The following is a 24,282-nucleotide window of genomic DNA, read 5'->3' on the forward strand; positions in this document are numbered from 1 at the left end:
TGTACTTATTCTTAGGAAACAAATACTGTAGTATTTAGGTGTAAACACATGACTATGACCTACTCTCAAATTACTCAGGATTACACAGGCAGAATAACGCACATGTTAACAACCGGTGAATGTGCCTGAAGGAAATTTTTTGTACCATTCTTCCAACTTTCCTGTATATTCTCATTTCAAATAAACAGTTGAAGAAAGGGCAGGAGGAAAAAAACTAGAGAGCATTATGGACAACTCTTGAAGGGTTAGCAACAAAATGGAACAGAGAAATTAGGTGGAAGTTGGAGGGGAAAGTGAGGTCAAGCAAACATTTTTTAACATGGGAAAAATAACATGTTTGAGTGCTGAAGGATATGAATCAGAAAAGAAAAAAATTAAAAAGGAGAGAACTTTTAAAGCAATGTTCTTGAGTAGACAAGAGTGGATTTGATCAAGCGCACAAGTAGAGAAATGGCCTTTAGACAGAAGTACGCAAAGTTCTATAGCAACTGTCAGGATATGTGAATGCAAATCCTAGTAGATGAGTAGATGTGACTAGGATTCTACAGAAGATCTTTTCAACTTTTTTAATAAAGTAGGAAGAAAAATTATTAGCTGAGAAAAAAATGGAAAGAAGTATTAGAAGTGATATGAGAAGAAAAGTGTGAAATAATCACCTATTCATTCTCCCACCTCCTAGATAGCATGATTACCTGGAAGCACTGGAATTCCACTTGAGGTTTGTGGTCATAAATTTCAAATGAAATGGATCAGCAAGACTGTGTGTTTTTCACTAACTACATTCAGATTCATGGGTGCAGGCGTGGAACAGGTGGAAGACTGGGCTTAGCTAGGAATATGGTTTGGCACAGCAAAGACATGAATCAAGAAAGAGAAAACGGTGTCAAAGTATGTGTAAGGGAGAATTATGATTATGACTGATTTAAGCTGAGGAAGAAAGGGAGAGAGGATATGAAAAGGGTGAGACAGTGAAATGGTGGCAGAATCAATGCATTAGTCCTACTGGGGTTAAAGGATTACTGCAGTCAGTGTACTAGAGACAGATGGAAAGATAACAAGTGGTGGTCAGAGAGTGGGATGCATGAAACTGAAATTATGGAGAGGTTGCAATTACTAGTCAAGATCTAAAGGTATGATTTTTGAGTGAATAATGTAGGTAAGATGGAAGTCAAGATCACTGAGGGATATTCAAAGAACTGAAAGATCTGAAAGTTGAAATTACCAAATAGTATTGGGAGGAGAGATGAGGAGAGAAGAGGAGGAGAAGAGAAGGAGGTAAGAAGGAGAAGCAGCAGCAGCAGGAGCAGCAGCTAGAATCCTGTGTTATAAAGATTTTGGCTAGCTTTTGTTCCCAATTCCTGGGAGGTAATCTCTAAATTTTATGAGTGATAGGACTGTCTATGTTATTCATGGTGGGCCCTGATAGCTAGCTTATGCTAACTCATGATGTAACTCATAGTAGGTCCCTAAATAGTTGGTGCTAATGAAATGAATCAGGATGGGTAACGGTTACACTAAAAAGACCAACTATGTGATTGTAGGGTTGGGGCTTTGAGCCATGTGATATCAGCCTGACCTCCACAGAGGCAAGCTGGGGCTGAAGACTTAATTTAATCAGTGGCCAATGATTAAATCAGTTAAATGCCATAACGAGCCCCAATAAAAACTCCAGATGTCAAAGCTTGGGTAAGCTTCCTTGGTTGGCAATACTCTGTGTGTACTGTTATATGCTGATGTACCAGGAGGGTGGCATATCCTGACTCCAGAGGGAGAGGAAACACCAGAAGTTTCACGTCCGAGAGCCTCTTAGACCTTGTCCTATATGTCCCTTCTTTTGGTGTATTCTGTTTTGTATCATTTTTGCTACAATAATACTATAATTTTAAGTATAGCACTTCCTTAAGTTTTGTGAGTTGTTCTAGTAATAGGAACCCTCAAATTTATAGCCAGTTAGTCAGAAGTGAAAGTCCCAGCTGCAGCTAGTGTTTGAAGTGAGAGTAGTCTTATAGAGGAATGTGCCCTTAACTTGTGAAGTCTGGCCTAACTCTGAGTAGTAAGCATCAAAAGTCATTGTAGACTTCTGTCGTCCTGAACAGGAGATACAGTCAACAGCAATAATAGGAGGTTGTAGTAAATAAAATCTGATGACATGAGATTCAAAGCTAGAGAATTTTAGGAAAGAGAGAAGAATAGTTTGAAGGCTGAAAAGGAGAATAAGGAGGAACTCTACTCTATCTCCAGGTCCAGTGTGAGGGGTATGCAAAGAAAAAAAAAAAGGAAGGGGAGAGGGCATCACTTGCAAGGGCAGAGGGAAAGCAATGTCCTCAAGAGAGATAAAATCCCTAAGGCACTACAACTTACAGGTTGTAAAGATGAGAAGTAATCAGTGAAAGAAATTCACTAAAATAGAGCATCCATGAAACAGAGATGGTGGTACCTTGGAAGCCAAAGACTCTGAGGGGAGAGAGTAATCAACTGTATCAAATGGTACTGATAGGTCAAGCAAGATGAGACCAAAAAACAACCAAACGATGAAGCAATGTGAAATCCACTGATGACTCTAAGTAGTTTCAGTGAAATGGTGGGAGAGAAAGCCTGGCTGGAATGGGTTCAAAAGAGAATGGAAATCGGACTTTTCAGCACCTTGGAAACCAACAAAAAGCATACAACAAACTAAGAAGTGTTTATTCATGCAAACTACTTAATGTTGGATAAGAGCAACAAACTGTTGCTCTTTTTGCTTGTGGGTACTCTCGTTTTTCCTAAAAAGAACTGCTGTCTCCAACAAGCAGTCTTCAACCATGGTGGGCCAGGCCACGAAAACCAGAACTTTGCTGCTACTGCCAAACAGAATTCAATTTGTAGCACTGCCAGTTATAGTAGTCATCCCAGCAGCAAGTAAACGGGAGGGGCCAGCATCTCCACTAGCCTAAGGTTGTAGTTCTGTTTGGAACAAGCAATGGACTAATGGACTGGAGAGTTAACAGCAAGTTCCAGGTGGTGAGACAATTACAGGAGATTGATAATCCCTCCTCATACTCCAGGTGCTGATTGTGTGTGTGTGTGTACCAAGACAATTCAATGGAAGAAAGAATAATCTTTTCAACAAATGGTATTGAGCAACTGGATAGCCACACACAGGAAAATAAGCTTAGATCTTTACTTTATACCACATATAAAAAGTAATTTAAAATGGATCACAAACCCAGCAATTTCCACTCTCACGACTCTATTCAAGAGAAATTAAAACATATATCCACATTCAAAGCTTGTACCTGAATGTTTACAGCAGCATTATTCATAATACAACAAAACCCAGAAACAGTCCAAATGTCCATTATTTAGCGAATGATAAACAAAAAGTGCCATATCCATACAATGGAATAATAATCAGCAACAGAAAGAAAGAAAGTACTGATACATGCACAACATGAATTAACCTCAAAAACATTACACTAACAAGTGAAAGAAGATAGAAGGAAAAGACTGCATCATATAAAACAAAGCAAAACTACATATTGTATGATTCCATCTATATGAATGTCCAAAGGCCAATTTGCAGAAACAGAAAGCGTATCAGTTGTTGCCTAGGGTTGGGGCTGGGAATGGAAACTGAATGCAAATGGGCTCATGGAAAATTTTGAGGGGTGATGGAAATATTGTAAAATTACCAATAATCACTGAACTGTGCTCTTATAATGGATAAATTATGTGATGTGTAAATTATACCTCAATACAGCTATAAAAAAGAGCACAGGATAAGGTGAACAAAGACAACTATTTTTGCAGAGTCTGGTATAAATGCGATAAGAAATTGGATGGTAGCTGGAAGGAGAAGTAAGGTTAAGAGAGGGCCTCTGTAAGATGAAAGAAATTAACTGTTTTTTATTCTGTCGACAGCGATCCAGAAAAGGAGGAACAGAGAAGAATTACAGGAAGAATGTCCTTAAGAAGGCAAGAAGGGGTGAGCGCTCATGGACAATTGGTGGGAATAGCCTTCAAGAGAGGAAAAGACAATTAATTCACAATAACTTTAGTAAAGATGCAGGTGGTGGGAAGTTTGTTTCTGTTTTCTTAGCAAAACAGAAAGTAAAGTCACCAGCTGAAAGAGAGGATGGGAAGGGAAATGTGGAAAATTTGAGCACAAGGGAAAGACAGAATCATCTAAGTGAATGGGAGTATTGAAGAACTAGAATAATGCAGTAAAACAGCTTGGCAGCCCTAAGTAAGGAATTTAAAGTCATTTGGTACTGGCCAAGAATTTAAAGTCATGGTAGTTGTTCTGCTCCAGTCATATTCAGCAACAAGTGTACAGGTGTAAAATAAGTAGAGTTGGTTTTAACCAGGTTTGGGTTTTGCCAGGCAAGAACCACGAAGGGAGAAAGGTCAAGTCAAGGGGGTTGAGGGAGATGCAGGAGAGCAACTGTAATGATAGACCATGGGAATTCACTTAAAAAGGAAGTGAGGACATGAATGCATTGAGGAGCAGTGAAAAGGTGGTAAATTAAAAGGCCCCTGTGAGATCAAGGAATTAAGATGTTGGGTACTAGAATAGATGAGATGGAGGTGGTAGCTGGAGAGTAAAATGCTCAAAATTGATACTACAGAAAGCTGTAGTTATTGGTAATAACAAGATCTAGAGTAGTGACTCTCAATCCTGACTATTCATTAAAGTCACCTTGGAAAAGGTTTAAAATTGTATCTCAGGCCACACCTTAGACTAGGCAAATTAGGATCTCTGGGAATAAGGCCTAGGCATCTGTAGTTTGTCAGAGCTCCCCAGTTAATGCAGAAACACTGAGAGTTTAAAAACATTTGCATGGGATATGCCAAAGAAGTGAATGGCTGGGGTAGTTGACAAGACAAGATTAGTAGAAAAGAGGAAGTCAAGAGACCAGAATGTTAGAAGGATCATCTGTATAAATACTGAAATCACCAATAACTACAACTGGAGTAGTAGACCAGCAATGAGCCCAGAAGAAATATAGAAGCAACTATGAGAAAGCAAAGAGAATACTTAACCCACCTCACTAGGAGGAGCTACCACTTAAGAACTCTTCAAGGGAAGCAAGTGCCCTCAGGGAAGAGGCAAGTTGCAGTCAGAGCAGGAAGGTAATAATGTTTAGAGAAGAGGTTAAAGATAAAAGAGAGTTCTGTAGATGACTGACAGTGAGATCCAGAAGGCACAGAGAAGGGTTTCATGATCATAAAGGGGTGAAAATTGAGATCAGGCAAGAGAGATGAAGGAAAGAGAAGGTCCAGAAAAAACTACCAGCAGAGAATAAGGCCAGGAAATTTCAGAAAGCAAGCCGCCATATTTTTTAACACTACCCAAAAACAACAGATGAAAAAGCTTTGTGAAGTTAAAAAAAAAAGCTTTCCTGAACCCAGCCACATTCTAAAAGATTCATTTAATTAATTTCACAGAAAAATGAGTCACAGAAAAGTATCAGGGTCAATCTCATATAAAGTTGTTAGAAGAAAAGAGAGCATACGGAGCAGAGTAACATCCCTGAGGACAATGAAGGCATGTTAGAAACGTGTGCCTACACAACAGATCAAAACTACAACATGCTATTTCAAAATGAGCTAAAAGACCTTAAGAAAATGACACAACACAGGGAAGAACAACAGATATAAGAATTATAAAAACTCAAAATGAGATGATTTAACTCAGGTAAGAATTAAAAATAAAAGGAAAGAAGCATTCCAAAAATGAAGACAAGAACAGATAGTCCCTTAAGAAAAATAGAAGGTAAGAAAGAGAAAAAAAATTTTAACTCAAAAATGAGATAAAAAGGATTTGAGAAAAAAAAGTGACAAATATTGAAGACAGGCAAAGAAGATTGAACATACATATGACAGGAACCCCTGATGAGGAAAATCAAAGTAAGGAAAAGAACAAACAGTAAAAACATTAATTCAAAACCACTTTCCTGAAATTTAAAAAAAAACTGACATTACATTTTGAAAGAGCACAATGTGTACCTGAGAATATCATCTCAGAATGACCAAAATGATTTTACTATTACTATTACTATTACTATTACTATTACTATTACTATTACTATTACTAAACATTAAAGAATTAGGAGGGGAAAAGCTAGAGTCAAAAAGAAGGAAATACAGAACTATACAGACAGGAGTTAGAGTCTAGAAAATGAGAAATGAATTGGCAGTATTGGGTTTCTCATGATATAAAAAGAATAAAGGACATGAGATTAGGCTTGATAATCTCACAGAGCCTAAGGATGGCAAGACTTTTTGTGTAGAAGATAAAGAACCAGTTCTTTATAAAGAAAGGAAAATCAGACTAGCATCAGACTTATCTATTGCACAAGAAGGTTGAAGACAATGGTAAAAGGTGTATGTGTTATATAGGAAAAAAGGATAATGATCCAAGAGCACTATACCCAGCCAAGATACCATTTACTGATCAAAAGAAAGCATCTTCACTTAAGCAAGGACTCAGAAATTATGCCACATATACTTTGAGGAAATTACTCCAAAGTGTTATCAAATGTTTTTCTGGCATCTATTAAGATAGTCATGGGTCTCTTTTTTCCAGTCTCCATCACTCCCAGAGTTGGTGGCTGGCAACACAGATATGGCAGAATCCATGAACAATATCATGTATGATAAGTCTGAGAAATACTTCAAGAAACTTAGATCCTAAGGAATGCATATTCTGCCAACAAGTATAAGAAGAAAGGCCTCAAAAAGATTCAGGCCAACGTTTCCAAGACAATGAGCACCTGTACAGAAGCCAACAAGGCACTTACTAGCCCAAAGTAATCAAATACAAGATCTTAAAAGGTGCCAAGCCCTAAATTGAACAGACTCATCCATATCATCCATCTCAGATTCTGGAAATGTGCTCACGTCCATAGTGTCAGGAGTACCAGGCTTTGGCAACCAAAGGCCAGTAGTGAGGCCAAGGTCAAAGTCAAGGCCCAGATACCAGAAAACCCTCCCAAAGATGCCAGGAAAAAAAAGTTTTTGTCTATCAACTCTGAGGATCAAAGAACTGTTCAAAACTTAAGACTACTCTCTGCGTGGAGACATCTCCCTGTGCTATTTTATATAAATACAGCACAGAGTCCCCCAACTTACCCCAAAAGAGATAATCATACGGTTTTTATCTTGAAATTTGTTAATAAATTGTTAATATTTAACTGTCCTTGCCTTCCCGGAATGAAATCTACTGGATCATGATGTATTATCTTTTAAAAACACTGCTGGATTTATTTTGCTAATATTTTATTTAAAATGTTTGCTTGTCTAGTCATGAGTAAGAGTGGACTAATGTTTATAATGGCAAAAAAAAATGAAAACAATCTTAACATCCATCAGTTGGGGAACAACAGAATAAATTATGGTGTAGTACACTATGGAATGTTATTCAGCTTTTTTTAATTAGAGTTCCATTTACTAAACTGGAGATAGCCATGATATATTCTTAAATGAATAAAGCAAGTTACAAAAAGCCTATATATGTGTGTATATATGCTTATCTGTTTTTGAGCAAAGAGAAAGATGTTAAAAAACACTCTAAGTGTTGGTTAACTGACTACCCCAAGGAGTAAAAGTGGAGAAGGAGAGGAAAATACTTTTTCTTTGTTCACCCTTGGTTTGTTTATTCTAATGGTTGCAAACAGAAGAATAAGTGGTCTTTTTCAAGTGCATTAGGCAAGATGTCTTCAGGATGAACTAGTTTTTATTTTGTAACTAGCACAAACTTATCAGTTTATGGATATTATGACAACCAAGGATAAAACTAAGAAAGTGAGTCAAGTCCATTTAAAGAAAAATAGTCAATGAATAACTGTAAGCATGATATATACACAAATTAGCAGAAATGGGCAAAATGTTACACAAATAATTGAAGCTTGGGGAAAAATAAGATTTTTAATAGGTAGCTTGTTATATTAAAGAGGGCAAACTTTTACTGGTGTATTATTTTATACTGTAAACAGACAGTTCTTTTTATTAAGCAGATCACAAAAGAAAACCAACCACCTTGACCGATAGTTACATACAAATCTTTAAAAAAAAAAGAAAATAAAGAAAAATTACAAAAAGCTAACAACATGGTCCTTGGGGTAGGGGGAAAGGAATAAAGTTATCACACAGAAAAAGTTCCAGTTATTCACAAAAAATGAGAAGTGTTTATAAAAATAGAAAATGTTTACATGATCAAATAGGAAAAAAGAACTATCAAAGGGCTCACTGTCTTAAGAAGTGCTGTGGTTTGCTATTTTACAGAGGAGAGTAAAAATTAATTTTTGTCCAGTTTGTGGTGCTTAAAGGGAAATACTCCAAAAAGAAACACATACCAGGAGTTTGCCCAACAGCATCTCCCTCCTAAGAGTTTCTATTTTTAAGTTTAGTTACTCAACAACTCTTTCTCTCGGCTCTCATCAAATCCTGCATAAAAGAAAATTTCAAGACACAAATAAAATTTAAGAGTAGCCAAATTACCACAGGTTTTTTAAAAAATGACTTGCTGGGCTGAAAAGGATAGCAAGACAAAATAACAAGGAAAAGCTGAATTGACAATGCTTAATAAAATACTGTGGAGAGGAGCGATGTAAAACACACATCAAAAAACAGAAATCCAGGACACTTTCCAAAACCTAATAAAAATTACCATTTATTAAGTACCAGACGTTGTCCTAAGAATTTTCAGACATTATTTCATTTCATCATCATCAAAACCCTGCAAGAGAGATTTTAGCCCCTCATGCAGCTAGTAAGTGACAGAGCGATAATTTGAACGTGTTTTCATGATTCAAAAACTCACAAATTCATTCTCTCTACTATAAAATGAGTCTCACGACTGTAGAATTTCAAAAGCTTCTTACAACTGAACAATACTACTGTCATCCTATAATACAGCAATGTCTGAACAACAACTTTCATCTCTCTTCCTCTTTAAATCCCTAAAAAGGAACAGCTAAGATTCTCTGATGCTGAAGCAGAATTTGAGTGTGTAGTAAGTCTTCATCCCACATGTCTACTAAAGTTAATTACCTTCATTCACCCTAATTCACAATCCTAGGGAGCTCTACAGGATTCCATGGAATTTGAACAGAAACAGATTTCTAGAGTACAAATATCCATCAAGCTTCTTCAGCTTTGCCTTACCAAATTTTAGCAATTAAAGTTAGAAACTGTGAGACCCTACAACGCAAGATTAGGAACAAAAGGCTAAGAAAAGACTTCTTTCATGTAGGCAAAGAGAATTTGCTGCGATCTGAGGCAGATTCTCCATGCCTAAGGGATTAAATCACAGTATCTACATACCCGCTCCCATTTCCAAATTTAATAACTTACAAATCTGCTTATAAGGCTAGATCCATAGGTGGGAAAGGGAGTTTCCACAGCAATAAAAAAAAAAACTGGAGTCATATTTCTTCATGTTGTGAATCTCTATAATAAGATATATTATCTGATATAATCATATATGAGAATGCAAGCACAGGATTACAGACAAGGAAATAAGCATGGCTACCCAGTCCAAAGACATCTGTTTGGAATAACAGAAGTTTTCCATTATTATTGCTTATACACTTTTCTTTGTGAATTTTATGTCCGCAGTACTTGCTGATACTTATAAAAAGAAACATATAAGTCACTGTCTTCCTTTTCTTGATACCTTTGCCAAGGTAAAGAAAATGGTGAAAGTTACCAACATTGGCCAGTGAAATTTTAGGAAAGGGACAAACTTTAAAACATTTTTTCAACTATATTTTTCCCAGAGGTAGAATGAATATCTAGGACACAGAATTCTGAATTACAAATTTAGCTTTTATTTAAGGAAGAATATGAAATTCCCACCTTAAACTGAAAGACTATATTAGTGAAGGTAAATTAGTAAAGGTAGTCAATAAATATTTAAATGAATTATTTAATGTATTAATTCACTGCACAAAAATCCCCCGATTTTCCAACATAACAAATCTAACTCAACTTATATACCTTAAACATAATATGTCTGTATAATAGACTAATATACAAAAGTCAAAGTTTTCTTCATATAGCAATAACCTTTTTAATATAAAAGATGTATATGAGAGACTGAGACCAGGGCAAACAAAGAAAAATGTTCTTTTATATCTGTGCTCCAAACCTCTCTACTTGGGATATCTCTTTTGAGGAAAAAAAAAAAAGTAGGATCAAATAATACATTTTGTTAGAAACTTCTTCAGAGTTAGACATGAGTGTCATTAGGAGGCACAAGATGAAACTGTCAGATAAATCATTACTAAGGTGATTAGATTTTTAAAAAACATACCAACAAGATTATTCACTATAATGCAACTACTCAGTTTAAATGACTGACATCAGAATCTCCCAAGTTCTGATCGAAAGAAAGGCGTCTGAGAGGTAGGATATACCATGTACTGAATGAGGACAGAAATTGATATTATGGGGAAGGAAAGGGTAAAGAAAGGGCATGATAACGACTAACACCAACCTAATTCCTTCACTTCTTAAGCTTAGTTATGTTTACCTTTAACTATTCAAGGACAAACAGAAGCTGAACATAACAAGATACTGTTACAGTGTTTGGCCCATAAGAAAGCAACTTACCTGATACTTGTAACATCCATAAACACAGCTTTCAAATGATCTATAAAGATTTTGTAAATAAAATAAACTGGCCTAATAAAAAAAATTTGTTTCCAGAAAAAAAAAAAAAACTATGGTATTACAATTACTTCTAATATTACCTTGAATCTTAAGTACTCAAGGTAAAAATATCCCTCTAAAAGAAAAAGAACCATTGGGTGGAGAAACATTGCTGTAAATCTTTAAGCTCTTCTTGTAACATATTTCTCTCCACAGATTTTTAGACTCATCAAGTCTCTATTACCATACAGACATCTCCTCAACTCATTATTTTTAATTGTAAACAATCCTCATCTAATACAAGTTACTACAAAAGATGCTATTCAAATAAACCAAGTGATAGTTTTCATGGTATTATAACAAAGACTAAACTATATATTTACACAGTGCCTACTCTCCAAATGATAACAGTATTTGATGACTACAGGCACTCAGCAGATAGGTCAATGCTGAGGAAAAAAAAAATAGTCCAAATAATTGAACTAGCTTCCAAACTATTTTACAGTATTTGTTACCTTGATCAGACTAGTATTAGAAAATATACAGCCACCTGCAACAGCTTGGTCTAGCTCCTTGAAATAAAATCTGGGTGCCATCAGCAAAAATATTACAGCTAACATTGGTGATTCTATATAAGTACAATCAAACATAATTGAACTACTATGCCCAATCAGTGTAATTCTGTAAGAGAAAGAAATATGACAAGGAGAGAATTTTGATTCATTCCTCTAATCACACTTGTTCCTCCTTATATCTAATTAATATCAACCACCTTAATATTCCCCTTTGGAACTACTGGTTTAGTATATTCTTTTCTAAGCCTACTTCCTTCTCCATTCAAAACAATGCACACAGTCATTCAGAAAAACACAAAAAGAACAAAGGCCTTTATGAGGAAGAGGAGGGGAAAAGCCAGAGACAGTCAAGAACCAATGATGGAAGAAGGAAATAATCCACTAATGTTTAACCATGTTAGTAAAACTTTATGATAAAGATGCAAACAACAAATTAGGTTTTATAAGCGTGCTAAAATGAACCATCAACCAATATAAATATAGAGCATGATCTGAGTCTATGACAATTTATTAAATATACTAAAGTACATAAACATTACATGAATAAGTCTTAGACACAATCAGTAGATTATACTGGATTTCCTTATCAGTCAATGTATATAAAAATGAAGGAAATGTTTGATTACATGACATATGTGATTCACAGAATGGCAGAAAGTTTGGCTAAGAGAAGGAAATAATTGTTACAAGCACAGGAGGTGACATTCCACTTCTCAAACTGGGTGGAAAGTATACAAGTGTTGATTGCATTGTTATTCTTTTATACTGTACACATTTTTATAAACATTATTTCAAATGTAGTCAATATCTATAAAACAATGCTTAAGTGCAGGAAAAACCTGAGCAAATAATTGTTGAAGGAAGAAACAAAAGATACATATGCATCCAATCCACTTTTGTTAATTACTTCTTAAAATAAATAGAGACCATAAAAATGTAAGTTGGTAGGAAAAAGATAATTTTTCCATAGAAAATTATTTCTGTGGCTCAACAGAGAGATCTACATACTATTTCTTCAAAAGCACCAGTAAATCTTTGCTGCACACTATATACACAAACACATCCAAACTACTTGAAAGTAAAACTTTGTACCTCTAAAGTTCCTCCCAAAGCCAACCTCCATCACAAATACTTCCTTAACCATACAGAAAGTACTGATACTCCTCTACTCATAATCCCAGAAATAAATTAGAAAACTAAATTCCTGAAGAATTCATAAGTAACCGTATTTTTGGTGTATTTGTAAGCTTAACATTTATGTGTCTTCCAACTTACTTAGGCTCATCCACATCTACAGAATTTGCTTTTTTACGATGGGCACCTGCATTTTAACAATGTGTGTCAATACTAATTTGATTGAGAAGGCAATACAGTTCACTGACGAAGAGCACAGAGTATGGAACCAGAGTTCCTGGATTGAAACTCAGCTCTTCCACTTGCTAGCTAAATAACCCTGGGCAAGTTATTTAACATCTCTGTGTTTCAGTTTCTCATTTGTAAAATGGAAACAACAGTACATACTTCATACGGTGCTGGAACTGATTAAAACCTGTATAACAGGACTGGCACAAAGCAGCTGCTATGTAAGGGTGAGCCACTACTACTAGTGCTAGTACTACTACTAGTAATAACACTGCACCATCTTCCCAAACATACTGAAAACATTCTGAGCAATTTGAATTACTGACTAAAATAAGCTACTTTTAAAAATGGACATTAAACATGAAGCCTGACTAACGGTAAGTTTAAAGCCCGGCAACTCTGTATAGATGGTCATAAATCTACATAACCACTCTATGAAGAACAATCAGAGCTGTTTCCCAAACTGCAACTATCAATTTCTTCCCTTACACAAGGGGGCAGTGATAACAAGAAAAGAATGGGGCTCTGCATCACCTCTTCCTACAGACAGTAGGGGGTGGCAGTACATATGGCTTACAGTCAGAACAAAACAGGAAGACCCAACAGAACTGCTCTTTATTCTCCTCTGGCCCTCTCCTCTGCTTTAGCCTCAACATAGCCTCAAGGTGAGGGACACAGCAACAGAAAAGACTAAAACCTAAAATTAATCACCAAGGAAAATCCAGCTTTGTCTTTGAAGCAAATGATCCCTCAATAGCTGAATCTGGATCCAGGAGGAGGCCAATCAGTATGAATTTTCAGATTATCTGGCAAATTACTTACTGTTCCTATTATAAGAACAACATTCAAGCAAGTAATTCAGTTTCTCTACAAGAATTATAACAGAAAGCACATTTTAAAATCTCATATATCCTAATGAACACATGCAGATATTTCTGCTTGTTTCATAGTATACAGACACTCACTGAATGTATATAAGTTATATTAAATACTCATGGAGCTGTCTTTTGTTACTTCTGAAATTCCAGCTATGTTCTGACAACCCTCTCAAAACACAGATGTTCTTCTTAAATGAAAGTCACAATGTTTTGCAGCATGTGGGTAATTGTGTGTGTGTGTGTATGTAGAGAGGGAGAGAGAGAAAGAGAGAGAAGGAATATTTAATGTTTTATTTCTGTGCTCACATTCCTAAGATGATCTACCTGGCAAATGCTGCAAGAAGCACTCCAATGACAGTATCCATGTTGTTGCTTTTTATGCCACATTTACTGTATTCAATTTCCTTTTCCCATTTTGCCCCCCAACATCAAGAATATTTCACTGTAATTAACCATTGCAATAGCTTTTGGCTTCAACCCCTCAAAAATGCCTGAAAATTTATCCCTTTTGTTCACCATATTGTTTTGTTTTCCTCATTCCAGAAATTTTCACCTGTGTAAAAATGAAGAAAGGGGCACATACAAAAAAATTTCCTTTTGCCTAATGATCTTGAACTCAGAATTATGGTCAAGATGTGAGGTGGTTTGGGGGTATTTTTGGGTGTTCTTTTTTTTAATTTTTTTTTTTCTTTTCTTGGAGAGGAGCAAAGACAGTGAAAGACACTCAAAAAACCAAATCTTCTTCCTAATGTTAATTATCATTGTTTATGTTTGGTGAAAACCATTTTAAACATTCCACACCTGAAACAGAACACAGGATACAATTGTGTCAGTGCTCTACACATTGACGGCAAACCCTGGAATTATTTTGGCCCTATTTTTTTCTCTCCCATCTCACAACCAAACACAGTTTGCCTGTTTCTTTCACGTGGGCACTATCTCTGTATCAAAAAACAGCATATCATAGCTCCTCTCGATTTCCTGTGATAAAATATCTAGCAATAAACCCTACTAATCTCTTCTTAGACTACGCCTCCTTTCTCAGAGGAATTAACAGTATCACTAATAACACTTCTAACCGTGAATTTCAACGCCACACAGGCCAATCCACCCTGTGCCTTACCTGGCACATTTCACAACTACTTTTATGCTGCATTCTAGGGGCACATTTTGCAACTCGTTCTGCACCACATTCTCTGCCACGTTTAGCAATCTGCCTCGCATCTTCTTTCGGGTCCCAGTCATCCGGAGACTCTCTCGGTACCAAAGTCCATGACACCTTTGGTGACACCTAAGTGATCGATCCCGGACCCATCCGAAGCCACCCTGAGTGCCACATTAGGAGCCAACCTTCCGCACGCCTTGGACACCGGAGGCACTTCGCTGCCCATTTCGCTCTCCCCGCTCGCCCCCACCCTTCTCCCTGGAGCCCAGGCGTTGAAGGAGAACGCCCCTGTCACTGAAGCGACCTTTCCTTCCCCAGCTCCCCGGGTCTCTCACCTGCCGCTCTGAGGGGGGCTCGCTGCACCTCGGGGTCAAGCCCCAGTCCCCGGGGTCTCCTGTGAGGATCGCGCCGCCCGCCGGCGCCGCCCGCGATCCCAGAGCACCTCGCTGCGCTCCGACGCCCGCGGTGGGTCTGCGTCCGGGAAAGGCGCGGCGGGGCCTCCCGGCGGCGAGCGCAGCCCGCGGCAGTCCTGTCAGCGACGGCGCGGGTACAGGCTCTCGCCCCTCAGCACCGCGGCGGCGGCGGCGGCGGCGGCGGGCGACTCGCTCCGCCTCGCGCGCGGCACAGCCAGGAGGTGAGCGTGAGGGGGATGGGAACGGGGGCGGGGCCGCTCGGAAGAGGCGCGGAGGGCGGCGGCGGGAGGGTAGCGCCACCAGCCCCGGGCCCGGCACACGGAGCGCTCGCAGCTTCCCCAGCCGGGCTGGCGGCTCGCACGAGGCGGCTGTGCAAGCGGGCCCCGCCGGAACAGCGCGCCCAGCAACCCGCTCCCGGCCGGCCGCTCGCTAGCGCCGCCGCCGCGCCGGGGGCGTCGCACCCTCCGAGGCCGCCCGCAGCCCCGCCCCCTCCGGGCCGGGGTGGGGAGGAGCGCGAGCGCGGAGGGAGAGCGCGTGCGTGGGGGCGCGTGCGTGGTGGAGTGCGCGCGCCCCCGCCCCCTCCACAGTTTGGGGCTGGGGAGCGGCAGGGAGAGAGAGCGAAGACCGAACCCTTCTCTCAGCCAAGAGGTTGGGTCCTGGCTCTGCCGCTCTGTGAGGTCTTGGCATTTCTGTTTCCTCAGGGGGCTTTGACTGGTGGGGTCGTGGGCATTCATTGGGGCGGAGAGTGGCGCTCAGTGGCAGACAAGGCCCTGGATGGTTCGGCTCCGCCCCCAGGGGTGATGTCACTCCTGAGGTGCTGCTGCTGTCACGTGCGCCCACTTCTGGGCTTGTCCTGCTGCTTTGATGGCCAGAACGTTCCTCTAGATTTCCCCTATTTAAGTTCCCTAATACACATATCACTCCTAGAGTCATCGAACGCTACAGATTCTTTCCCTGATGCTCAGTTGTAATCTGTGGACTGCTTCAAAGTGCCATCGTTGGCTGGTGTGGGAAATAGAATGAAGTGCAAAACCAGAAATTTGAGGGAAGGGGGAGTGGAGAAGGGGGTGAAATAAGGGAGATATATTATCTAGAATCACTGCTGAAACTCACCAGCCACAGCTTGAGAGCCTGAGGTGAACTTGTGACGCTCCTTCCGTCACTGCCAGGTTGGACAAGAAGTCAGGGGGTTTTAGGAGCTAGTCGGCAAGACACAGAAAGCCACCACAATAAAGCCTTCTTGAAGGTCATATTTTGCCCACTTCCCTCAACCTAGATCTTCTTCCTCTTTACCCTTCCTTTCCCCTGCGTCATAGAACAGCAAGTCAACTGTGTTGGATATCTGGACATAAATTTTTTGTGTGTGCTGTAAGATGATGCAAAGCAATCACTGTTACCTACTCTACCTGGCTAGTCCTTCCTTCCATAAACTGAGTTCACCTTTCGTGGTCATCCATTCCCTAATGAGACACCATGATTGTAAATAGATGCACCAAATTACTTCAGTCAAGCAACCTGTGTCTGTGGTGGTTCTAAGATTGGTTTGATAACATTCCTTTGAATCTACTTCATCCAGGATTTTCTTTGGTGTTTTTTTTTTTCAAAATTAGTATTTCAGAATAATGCAAGAAATTGAATATGAAGCCATTTCCAACAGCTAGTTTCTACAACGAGTGCTTGAAAAGTTAGAGCTAGAATAGCTTTGAATACTACAGCTAAAATGGCAAAGTGAGGGATTGGTATATGGAATCTTTTGGCAATAACTCCAAAAAGTTAAATTTTTCTAATTAAAACCTACTCATCTGTGGTGATATAGGCAGAATGGTGATTACTTTGGAGGAACTGACTGAGAGGGGGCAGGAGGGAGCCTTCAGGATTGCTGGAAATATTCAATACCTTGATCTAGCTCTTTGATTATAAGGGTTAATATATGCAAAACAATTTGTGTGCTTTACTGTATCTCAATTTTTAGAGGGTTTTTTTTAAAATTGTATACACGAAAAGAAGCATTGCAACGTCATTATGATTGGAGTCTGGAAACCTGGATTTGAATCTCATTGTCAACCACCACTTACCAGCTGTGTCACCTTGAGCAGGTCTCAGCCTTCTTTTTCTTCAACTTATCTACTGTGGGTAATGTTACCTCACAAGATGGTTGTAAAGATTAAATGAAATTGTATTTGAAAAGTACTTATCACAGAGCCTGGTATATAATAGGTGCTCATGAAACATTAGCTATTTTTCTGTTATTCTTCTTGCACTCAAATTTACCCTATTTAGTTCTCTTTTGGTCTTTTTTATTTATTTGAAAGATCACTTTGTATCTTAGCCTTTGCCTGTGAGTTCCACTGAGCTGACAACATTCCTTTCCCCAAGAAATAACAAAAGGCAGTCAGGGGTGTAATGTGTTGGTGTTCAAACTAGTTCAGGTGGCGCTACTTAGAAATTATGGTGCTCATTTTGGAACACCATGAAATATTATTAGATTGAATTCTGCCATATGGACTTGACACAGTTTTACTACCACTAAATCTGGCTCTATTGCATTGATGCAGATCTCCCACATATTAAAAAGTAATGTATTTTAAAGAAATAATATGTCTGCATTTTTCCTTTAAAATTTGCAACTTTTCACAAGGTACAAAGTACCAAAAGTTTCACAACAATTCACAAAATGAAAACCTTTAAATCCATTCTTCCTGGAAATTAGAAAAACACTATAATTGTTCAGTTTTAGCAGCAGAGCTCTTTATTGGATTTTCCCACAGTAAGCTCTAATAGCTGTGACCCACAGGGTCTCTTGCTCTGATGAAGTGAGTAACTCTGACTCACTATCCTCACCATACTTCCAAAGATCAGTCTCCACTTCTTTTGGCTGACCTTTCCAAGATCCCATGTTCACACTGAGTAGTGCCAGTGCCCACTGAAATGAACTTATTGCTTTGCTGCTTTGATCATCTAACATGATTCTACTCAGCACATTCTCTTCCACATGGTTCTGCTGTTAAGTCTTGCAGTTTGCCGCCACACTCTTTGTGGAGGAAACAGTCTGTCCCTGATAGAGGTAAGGGTCGGGTACTGCAGAGATAGAGAGCGACATTGTTGAGAGAAGGCACCTCTGTTCTCAACTCCTCACCCTGATTTCCTTTTCTGTCACTAATACCTGGAATCCTGAGAATGCTATCTTTTTTTAACCTACTGAAAATCTATTCCAGTCAAGATGATAATTTAGTCTATAACTTGAACTTGGAAACATAATGTATGCCATGTAAGAAAAACCTATAAATAATTGTCCATAAAGTAGCTCAACCATACCCTATCCCTCTCAACGTTTCAGTGCCATCTATACCATTCAAAATGACCTTCCTTTCTCTATCAACTCTGCACAGTCCCTCATCTCTGCGTACAGCATGTCTTCCCTGGCACCTCCAAATCTCTTCAGTAAACCATTAGGCCCACCTTTTCCTCTAACTCTCTCCCTATTGAATAAAAAGTAATAACATCTGCCATTGATTGATTGCCTGCTGGCTGCAAATACTTTACTAAATGCCATATATATATATACATATACACACACACACATACTATCTCATTTAATTCTTACACCATCCTATCAGGTAAGTATTGTTATCTCAGCTTTCTAGATAAGGGAGGAAAAGAGACTCTGAGAAGTTAAATGACCAGATCAGGGTCACCCTGAATGGCCAGCAGAGCCACAATCTGAACCCAAACATAAGCTTTATCCTTTATCAGTTAACCTCAGAATGATGCTATGTAAAATGAAAATGAGAACACAGAATACATCTTTTTAAAAAATGTGAACCATGTTACACAATGAAAATATTCCTGAAAAGTTGATGTAAAAGAGATTTTTCTCAATTCTTTTTCTTTAAATACTTTTATTTTATTTATTTTTGTTTGTTTTTGTGGAGGAAGGTAGTTAGGTTTATCTGTTTATTTAAATGGAGGTACTGGGGATTGAACCCAGGACCTCAAGCATGCTAAGCATGCACTCTACCAATGAGCTATACTCTCCCCCTCTCATTGATTGTTTTCCATACTCTCGTTTCTTTTTACCTGCAATTGATAACTTCTAACTCAGTAGCTTCAACATTTTCCCCACCAAGTCTAACCTCAGCCTTTTTGAGGAATACTTAATTTCCAGACTAACACTTAAAAGCATTTCCACACAGAGGAGCTACTACTTAAAAGAAGTTTCTAGGACATTTCTTTTTTGGAAAGTGAAAAATTCATGTATAATATGAATAAGCAAAACCATGTATTTTTACATTGACATTTATAAATGCCTAACAAGTACTTGTGCCTACTGTATGCCTGTAACTGTGGTAAGTGCTACAGGGCATATTTAACTAATTTGAGAGAAGTCTTGCCTACTAGATCCTCACAATCTATTTGGGAAGCAAAATGCTTAAAACATTTAAATGTTAATACAGCATATTATAGAATTGTGTCACATGAGCAAAACGGTGAGTTCTGCAATAGTTCATAACAGGGAGAGAGAGAAGTTTGACTAGAATGGTATGGGACTGCTGCTTAGGAAAGTAGAATAAGAAAAATATGTAGATGGAGAGAAGGACTATTCCATGAAGGGCCCTGGAGAAACAACAAAAGTTCAGAGCAGGGAATAAGCATAACACCTCAGGTGCAAGAATCAACCCCTTTTGGTGATGAGTTGCTTTCTTATTTCATAACGAAGACAATCAATGGTGTGAACTACAAATACACATGTTGCAGGTCTGAAGAACTGACCAGCAAGCAACAAGTGTGAATGAATAGAAGAGTATTTACTAATCAGGAGATTAAAAAATCAGTAAGAGGTTGGGTTGGTGGGCCAGGACCAAACTGCAGAGGGTTTTGCCCAGGAAAGGAAATACCATGAGGTATTATTGGGCAGAAAAATGACAAGAAGACAGTGCTTAAAACATTCATCTAATTAGGTAGATTGAAGCCAGGAGGGACAGGTAACAGCGATTTGCTTAATAAGATATTACTATTTAGTGAACTAAAGAAGAGGATAGCTGGTAGTCAAGAACTGTGGCAGTAGAGATAGAAAGGAATAGTTCCAACAGCTATTGCATGAGCAGAGTTAACAGACCTTTCTGAATAACTGAATGCAGAGGGTAAAGAACAGTGAGAAATCAAAATGCAACAAGGTGACAAGACAAACTGTCTAGAAGATTTGGTACCTGTGACAAAAGCAGGGGAGTAAGAAGGATTGGCTTGAAAGATAAGAGAGAAAGAGATGGTTTTGGCATGTTTTGTGTTTGTAGTACTTTACTGCTTTTGAGTTACAAATCACTTCTTTTGAGAATCTGACAGAGTCAATGGATCCTTTCTTCAGAAAAAAAAATGTCTTCATGCTTATATATGTTACACAATTTGTAATGGATGCCTATGGAATTGACCAGAGAGCTTTTGACCCAGGCTGGGCATGTTAGAGCCCTTTCTGGAATTTTTGTATTTTATATTCAAAGGATCAAGTTAATCTCTCACTAGTAACAAGCTATTGATGCTGTTAGCTGATGGTTTCCTAACACATGAGCCTGAGAAACAGAATGCTCAAGAGCATTTGAATACATGGACCCATTAAACTCCTATCCCTGGATTCCAGGACATACCCTAGTCCTTTATTGAAATTTCTCCATGGTTAAGCTTGTTCAAACCACATTTCTGCCATTTATATATGAGGTATGATTAATTCACAGGTTATAGATATTAATTGAAACCCACCTATGGGCTCCAGGTAAGAACTCCTGATTTAAGCTAATGGAAAGTCACTGGAGTGGAAATAGCCAGTAGAAAGATGAAATTTAGGTGAGATAGGGAGAACCATGAATACTCAAGGAGAGGGAGTACAGCACAGGTGTTTAAGAGCAAGGACTCTGGACCCAGACTAACTGCATTCAAATCCTAATTCAACTATTTACTAAATGTGTGACCATAAGCAAGTTATTCTACATTTCTAGATCTCAAAATACTCATCTGTAAATTGGGGGTTAAAAACTATACCTACCTCACAGGGTTGTTGTGAGGATTAAGTTGGTACATGTGGAAGTTCTGGCAAGTCTCTATGGACTATTATCAGTCAGTGTAACAGGCCTGTGCCTCGGCACTTTGCATGTTACATTCTTTAATCGAATCCTCATAAAAACTCTCTAGGTTTAGAAAGATTATGCCCGTTTTACTAGGTGAAAACATTGAGGCTCAAAATAACTTGCCCCAGGTCCAACAGTAAGAGACAAAGTCCAAATTAAAATATAGATCTAGAATATTTGAATAGAAAATGAAGAGGAAGATTTTCATTACAATTAATAAAGAATATTATTTATGCTAAGAATTAATGTATATATGTATAGATTAATTATGTATATGTGTATTTATTCAGCATCTATCTCACATAGATGCTGAGTATATATTTGTGAATTGAATTTATTAACTAATCAAGATCTGTAAAAAAGAGGGGATGGAAAGATTGTTCATACCACCATAAGCATTCTAATCCATGTATAACTTAGCATTTTAAAATTAAAAATTGGCCCATTGGAAAATATAACAGTTTCTCATGGGTTGAGTTAGCCTGAGCCACCCTTTCAGAATCTAACTCTGTGTTATGGACAGGCTAGAATTTCTGAACTTGTCAAACTGAGGACAATGCTATGGACCAAGTTGACCTTTCAACCAACCTTCCTCAAAGAACCCTTACCTTATTGTTATGCCCTTTCAATTCATAACAACTTGAAACTGTGAAAATACATTTACCGTTATAAATCAGACACCCTAGTTTATCGCTGAAACTTGAGAAACACCTTTCTTTGGAGAAATGGAAGTCCGCAAAGGAAACAGAGAAGAACAGGCAGAAAGCACCTCTATGTTTGGTACTGTTTTGGGCATAGACCTCTTCCTCACATCTCTACAGCGTTTGAAGATACTTAGTATTGATAATGTAAATTCTATAAAAGACACTTGGACCGGAAAAGGAGGGTAAATAAAGTTCCATTTAGAACTCCCTTGGGGAATGGGTCTAGCTCAGTGGCAGAGTGAATGCTTACTATGCACAGGTCCTGGGTTCAATCCCCAGTACCTCCATTAGAAAAGAACAAAACAACAACAACAGAATCCTGGAACTCCCTAAGTTTATTTCCTACCCATTTCTGTTCAGTTTCTTAATACATTCCTGGTAACTTATAAAAAAGTTGACTGTGAAAAAATTAAATGTCCTACTTATTACAAGAGAATTTTTCCCCAGAAAGCTGAAAATAATATTCAAGTTCTACTTGTAACTCATGTTTAAGATATGATCTTCGATAAAGTATTTACAGCATGTATTTTATTTTCTAATTTTGTCCTCATTAGCATCAACCTGACTGAGGATAGAGTCCCTGCTTTATATATAGCTAATGACTCCATCTTTGCTCAATTATTACATTTAGGAAACCTAGGCTTCTTACTACTACTATCTAAAAATGTAATAAAATATTCAAATAGTTATTTTTAAAAATACTGAAAATAGAGATGCTGCTGAAAATAAACTCTTGACTGGTAGGTATGCCATTGTATAAGAGCTTAAAATGTTCATTCACCTGCAAATGCATGGATGTCACAATTCAATGCATTTAAAAAATGAGTGAGGAATAGCATTGTATAGGAAAGTTTGAGGTGATCCAAAGTTGAAACTATAAACATTGATGACCACCCATTTTGCTCTCATAGTTGTATTTTTTTTCCAAGGACAACATGCTAAAGAAATTACAACACTGTCATCTTCAAGGCTATTTATTGTGCCCCAATACAAAGATGATGCCACTGGCCCACCACTAATAAGACATGAAGTTTGAGTTGATTCTCCAATATTTGTGTGGGTTTTATTGAACCTACTCCATCCCCTCACTCAAAGCAACTAAGTAGTTACAAGGTAGTTAAATATTAAGAGAGGCAATCAGCAGCAAAGGGAGAATGGCCTTTACAGAGAACCACCGCACAGTCATGGTTTAGTACCACAGCCCTTATCAATCAGCCAGGAGTAAGAGTAAAGTATCCAGTTGAGTTGTGTAAATTGTCTTCTTCATATAATGGCATATGCTTAGTTTCTTTTTAATCAAAAGAGGCTACAGACAAGAAATGATTTTTTAATACAAGGAAATTATAGTTTTGCTGATGTGAAATGTAGAAAAGTTTTTAAATATGAAAAAGAGGTGGGAGGAAGAAAAGTTAGGGGAAATGAAGGTTTCGATTGGACCCGAAGCCTACGTACCAATTTCTCTAGGTTTAGTCAACCTAACACAATGTAAGGGGAACAAAAGGAAGTAAAGAATCAGAATTCAGTAGAGGAAAAGGAAAAGGGCGTTTTCATGTTACATTACCAACCTGAGAATTGCGATGAAACTCAATTTGTGTGAAACTCGGCTATCTGATAGTCTTATCTATCTGAAATAAAGGCGGTGGGAAAAGACCTGCAGAAATAGAATAGAGATCACTAAAGTCCATGCCCTAAAGACCATGCCCGTTACTCCTAGAGAGTCACTGAAGCCCTTTCTCAGAGGCTATTAATTTTTACTTGGTTTCGATTTTATAAGACCTGGCAATCTGGTGTCCAAACTCATAAAAAATTAAAAGCAGTAAACTAGAAGGGGGAGGAGAAATTATCCCATGCAGGCATGCAGGTAGCCTGAGAAGGAGAAAGCTAGAAGTCTGTAAGGAGAGTGGAGATGAAAGGAGGCATAAAAATTGACTTAATGATCAAAAAGCACAGCAATTTCGTGCCCTTAGCATCGGGAAAAACAGTCCTATGTACCTCCATAGGGCTTGGGGAAGAAACTTTTAAATTTGATTCATATTAACCCTGAGTAATCAAGAAAATTAAATTATATGCAGTATACAGACACCCTCAGAGTTAAGTAGCACTCAACTTTATGTAAATAGTTCCATAAGGCACATAATAAAATTTTGAAGCTGTGAGAGATTTTATATCACATTGAGGAATGCAAAAGAGTCAAGTGTATAAATGAACACAAAGTAAGAGTGCAAGACCAGAAGTTGCTGATTCAGGGAGATAATGGCCTTCCATTGTCAGTCTTGCAGGGCTTTTGTTCCCACGCAGATTCTCACTGCATCAGCTTGTGTTATGACACTGTTCCCTGTCTTGTTACTTTCTAATCATGTCCAAAAAGTGGGTAAGTGATGGACAGAAGGCAAGACCAGTTCGTAAGAGTAAAAAAATTGAATAAGAGCTAAAT

The 24,282-nt window shown here is 38.3% G+C and overlaps 2 protein-coding genes across 8 annotated transcripts in view; one reads left to right on the forward strand and one right to left on the reverse strand.

Moving 5' to 3' along the window:
* The window catches only part of TANC2 (tetratricopeptide repeat, ankyrin repeat and coiled-coil containing 2), a 304,320-nt gene extending 289,246 nt beyond the window's left edge, over positions 1–15,074 (reverse strand). For all 7 annotated transcript variants that reach the window (XM_032457147.1, XM_032457146.1, XM_032457143.1 and 4 more), the window contains exon 1: positions 14,951–15,074. The gene's annotated coding sequence lies outside the window, so the exon portion shown is untranslated. The remainder of the gene's footprint in view (positions 1–14,950) is intronic.
* The window catches only part of LOC116669300 (putative hydro-lyase KRH_21160), an 83,169-nt gene continuing 71,410 nt past the window's right edge, over positions 12,524–24,282 (forward strand). Inside the window, exons 1-2 of the mRNA XM_032498600.1 lie at positions 12,524–12,604; positions 14,934–15,249. Of these exons, the coding sequence (XP_032354491.1) occupies positions 12,524–12,604; positions 14,934–15,249 (397 nt within the window). The remainder of the gene's footprint in view (positions 12,605–14,933; positions 15,250–24,282) is intronic.

The sequence above is a fragment of the Camelus ferus genome, chromosome 16 (genome assembly GCF_009834535.1).
Source record: "Camelus ferus isolate YT-003-E chromosome 16, BCGSAC_Cfer_1.0, whole genome shotgun sequence".
NCBI classification, from domain to species: domain Eukaryota; kingdom Metazoa; phylum Chordata; class Mammalia; order Artiodactyla; family Camelidae; genus Camelus; species Camelus ferus.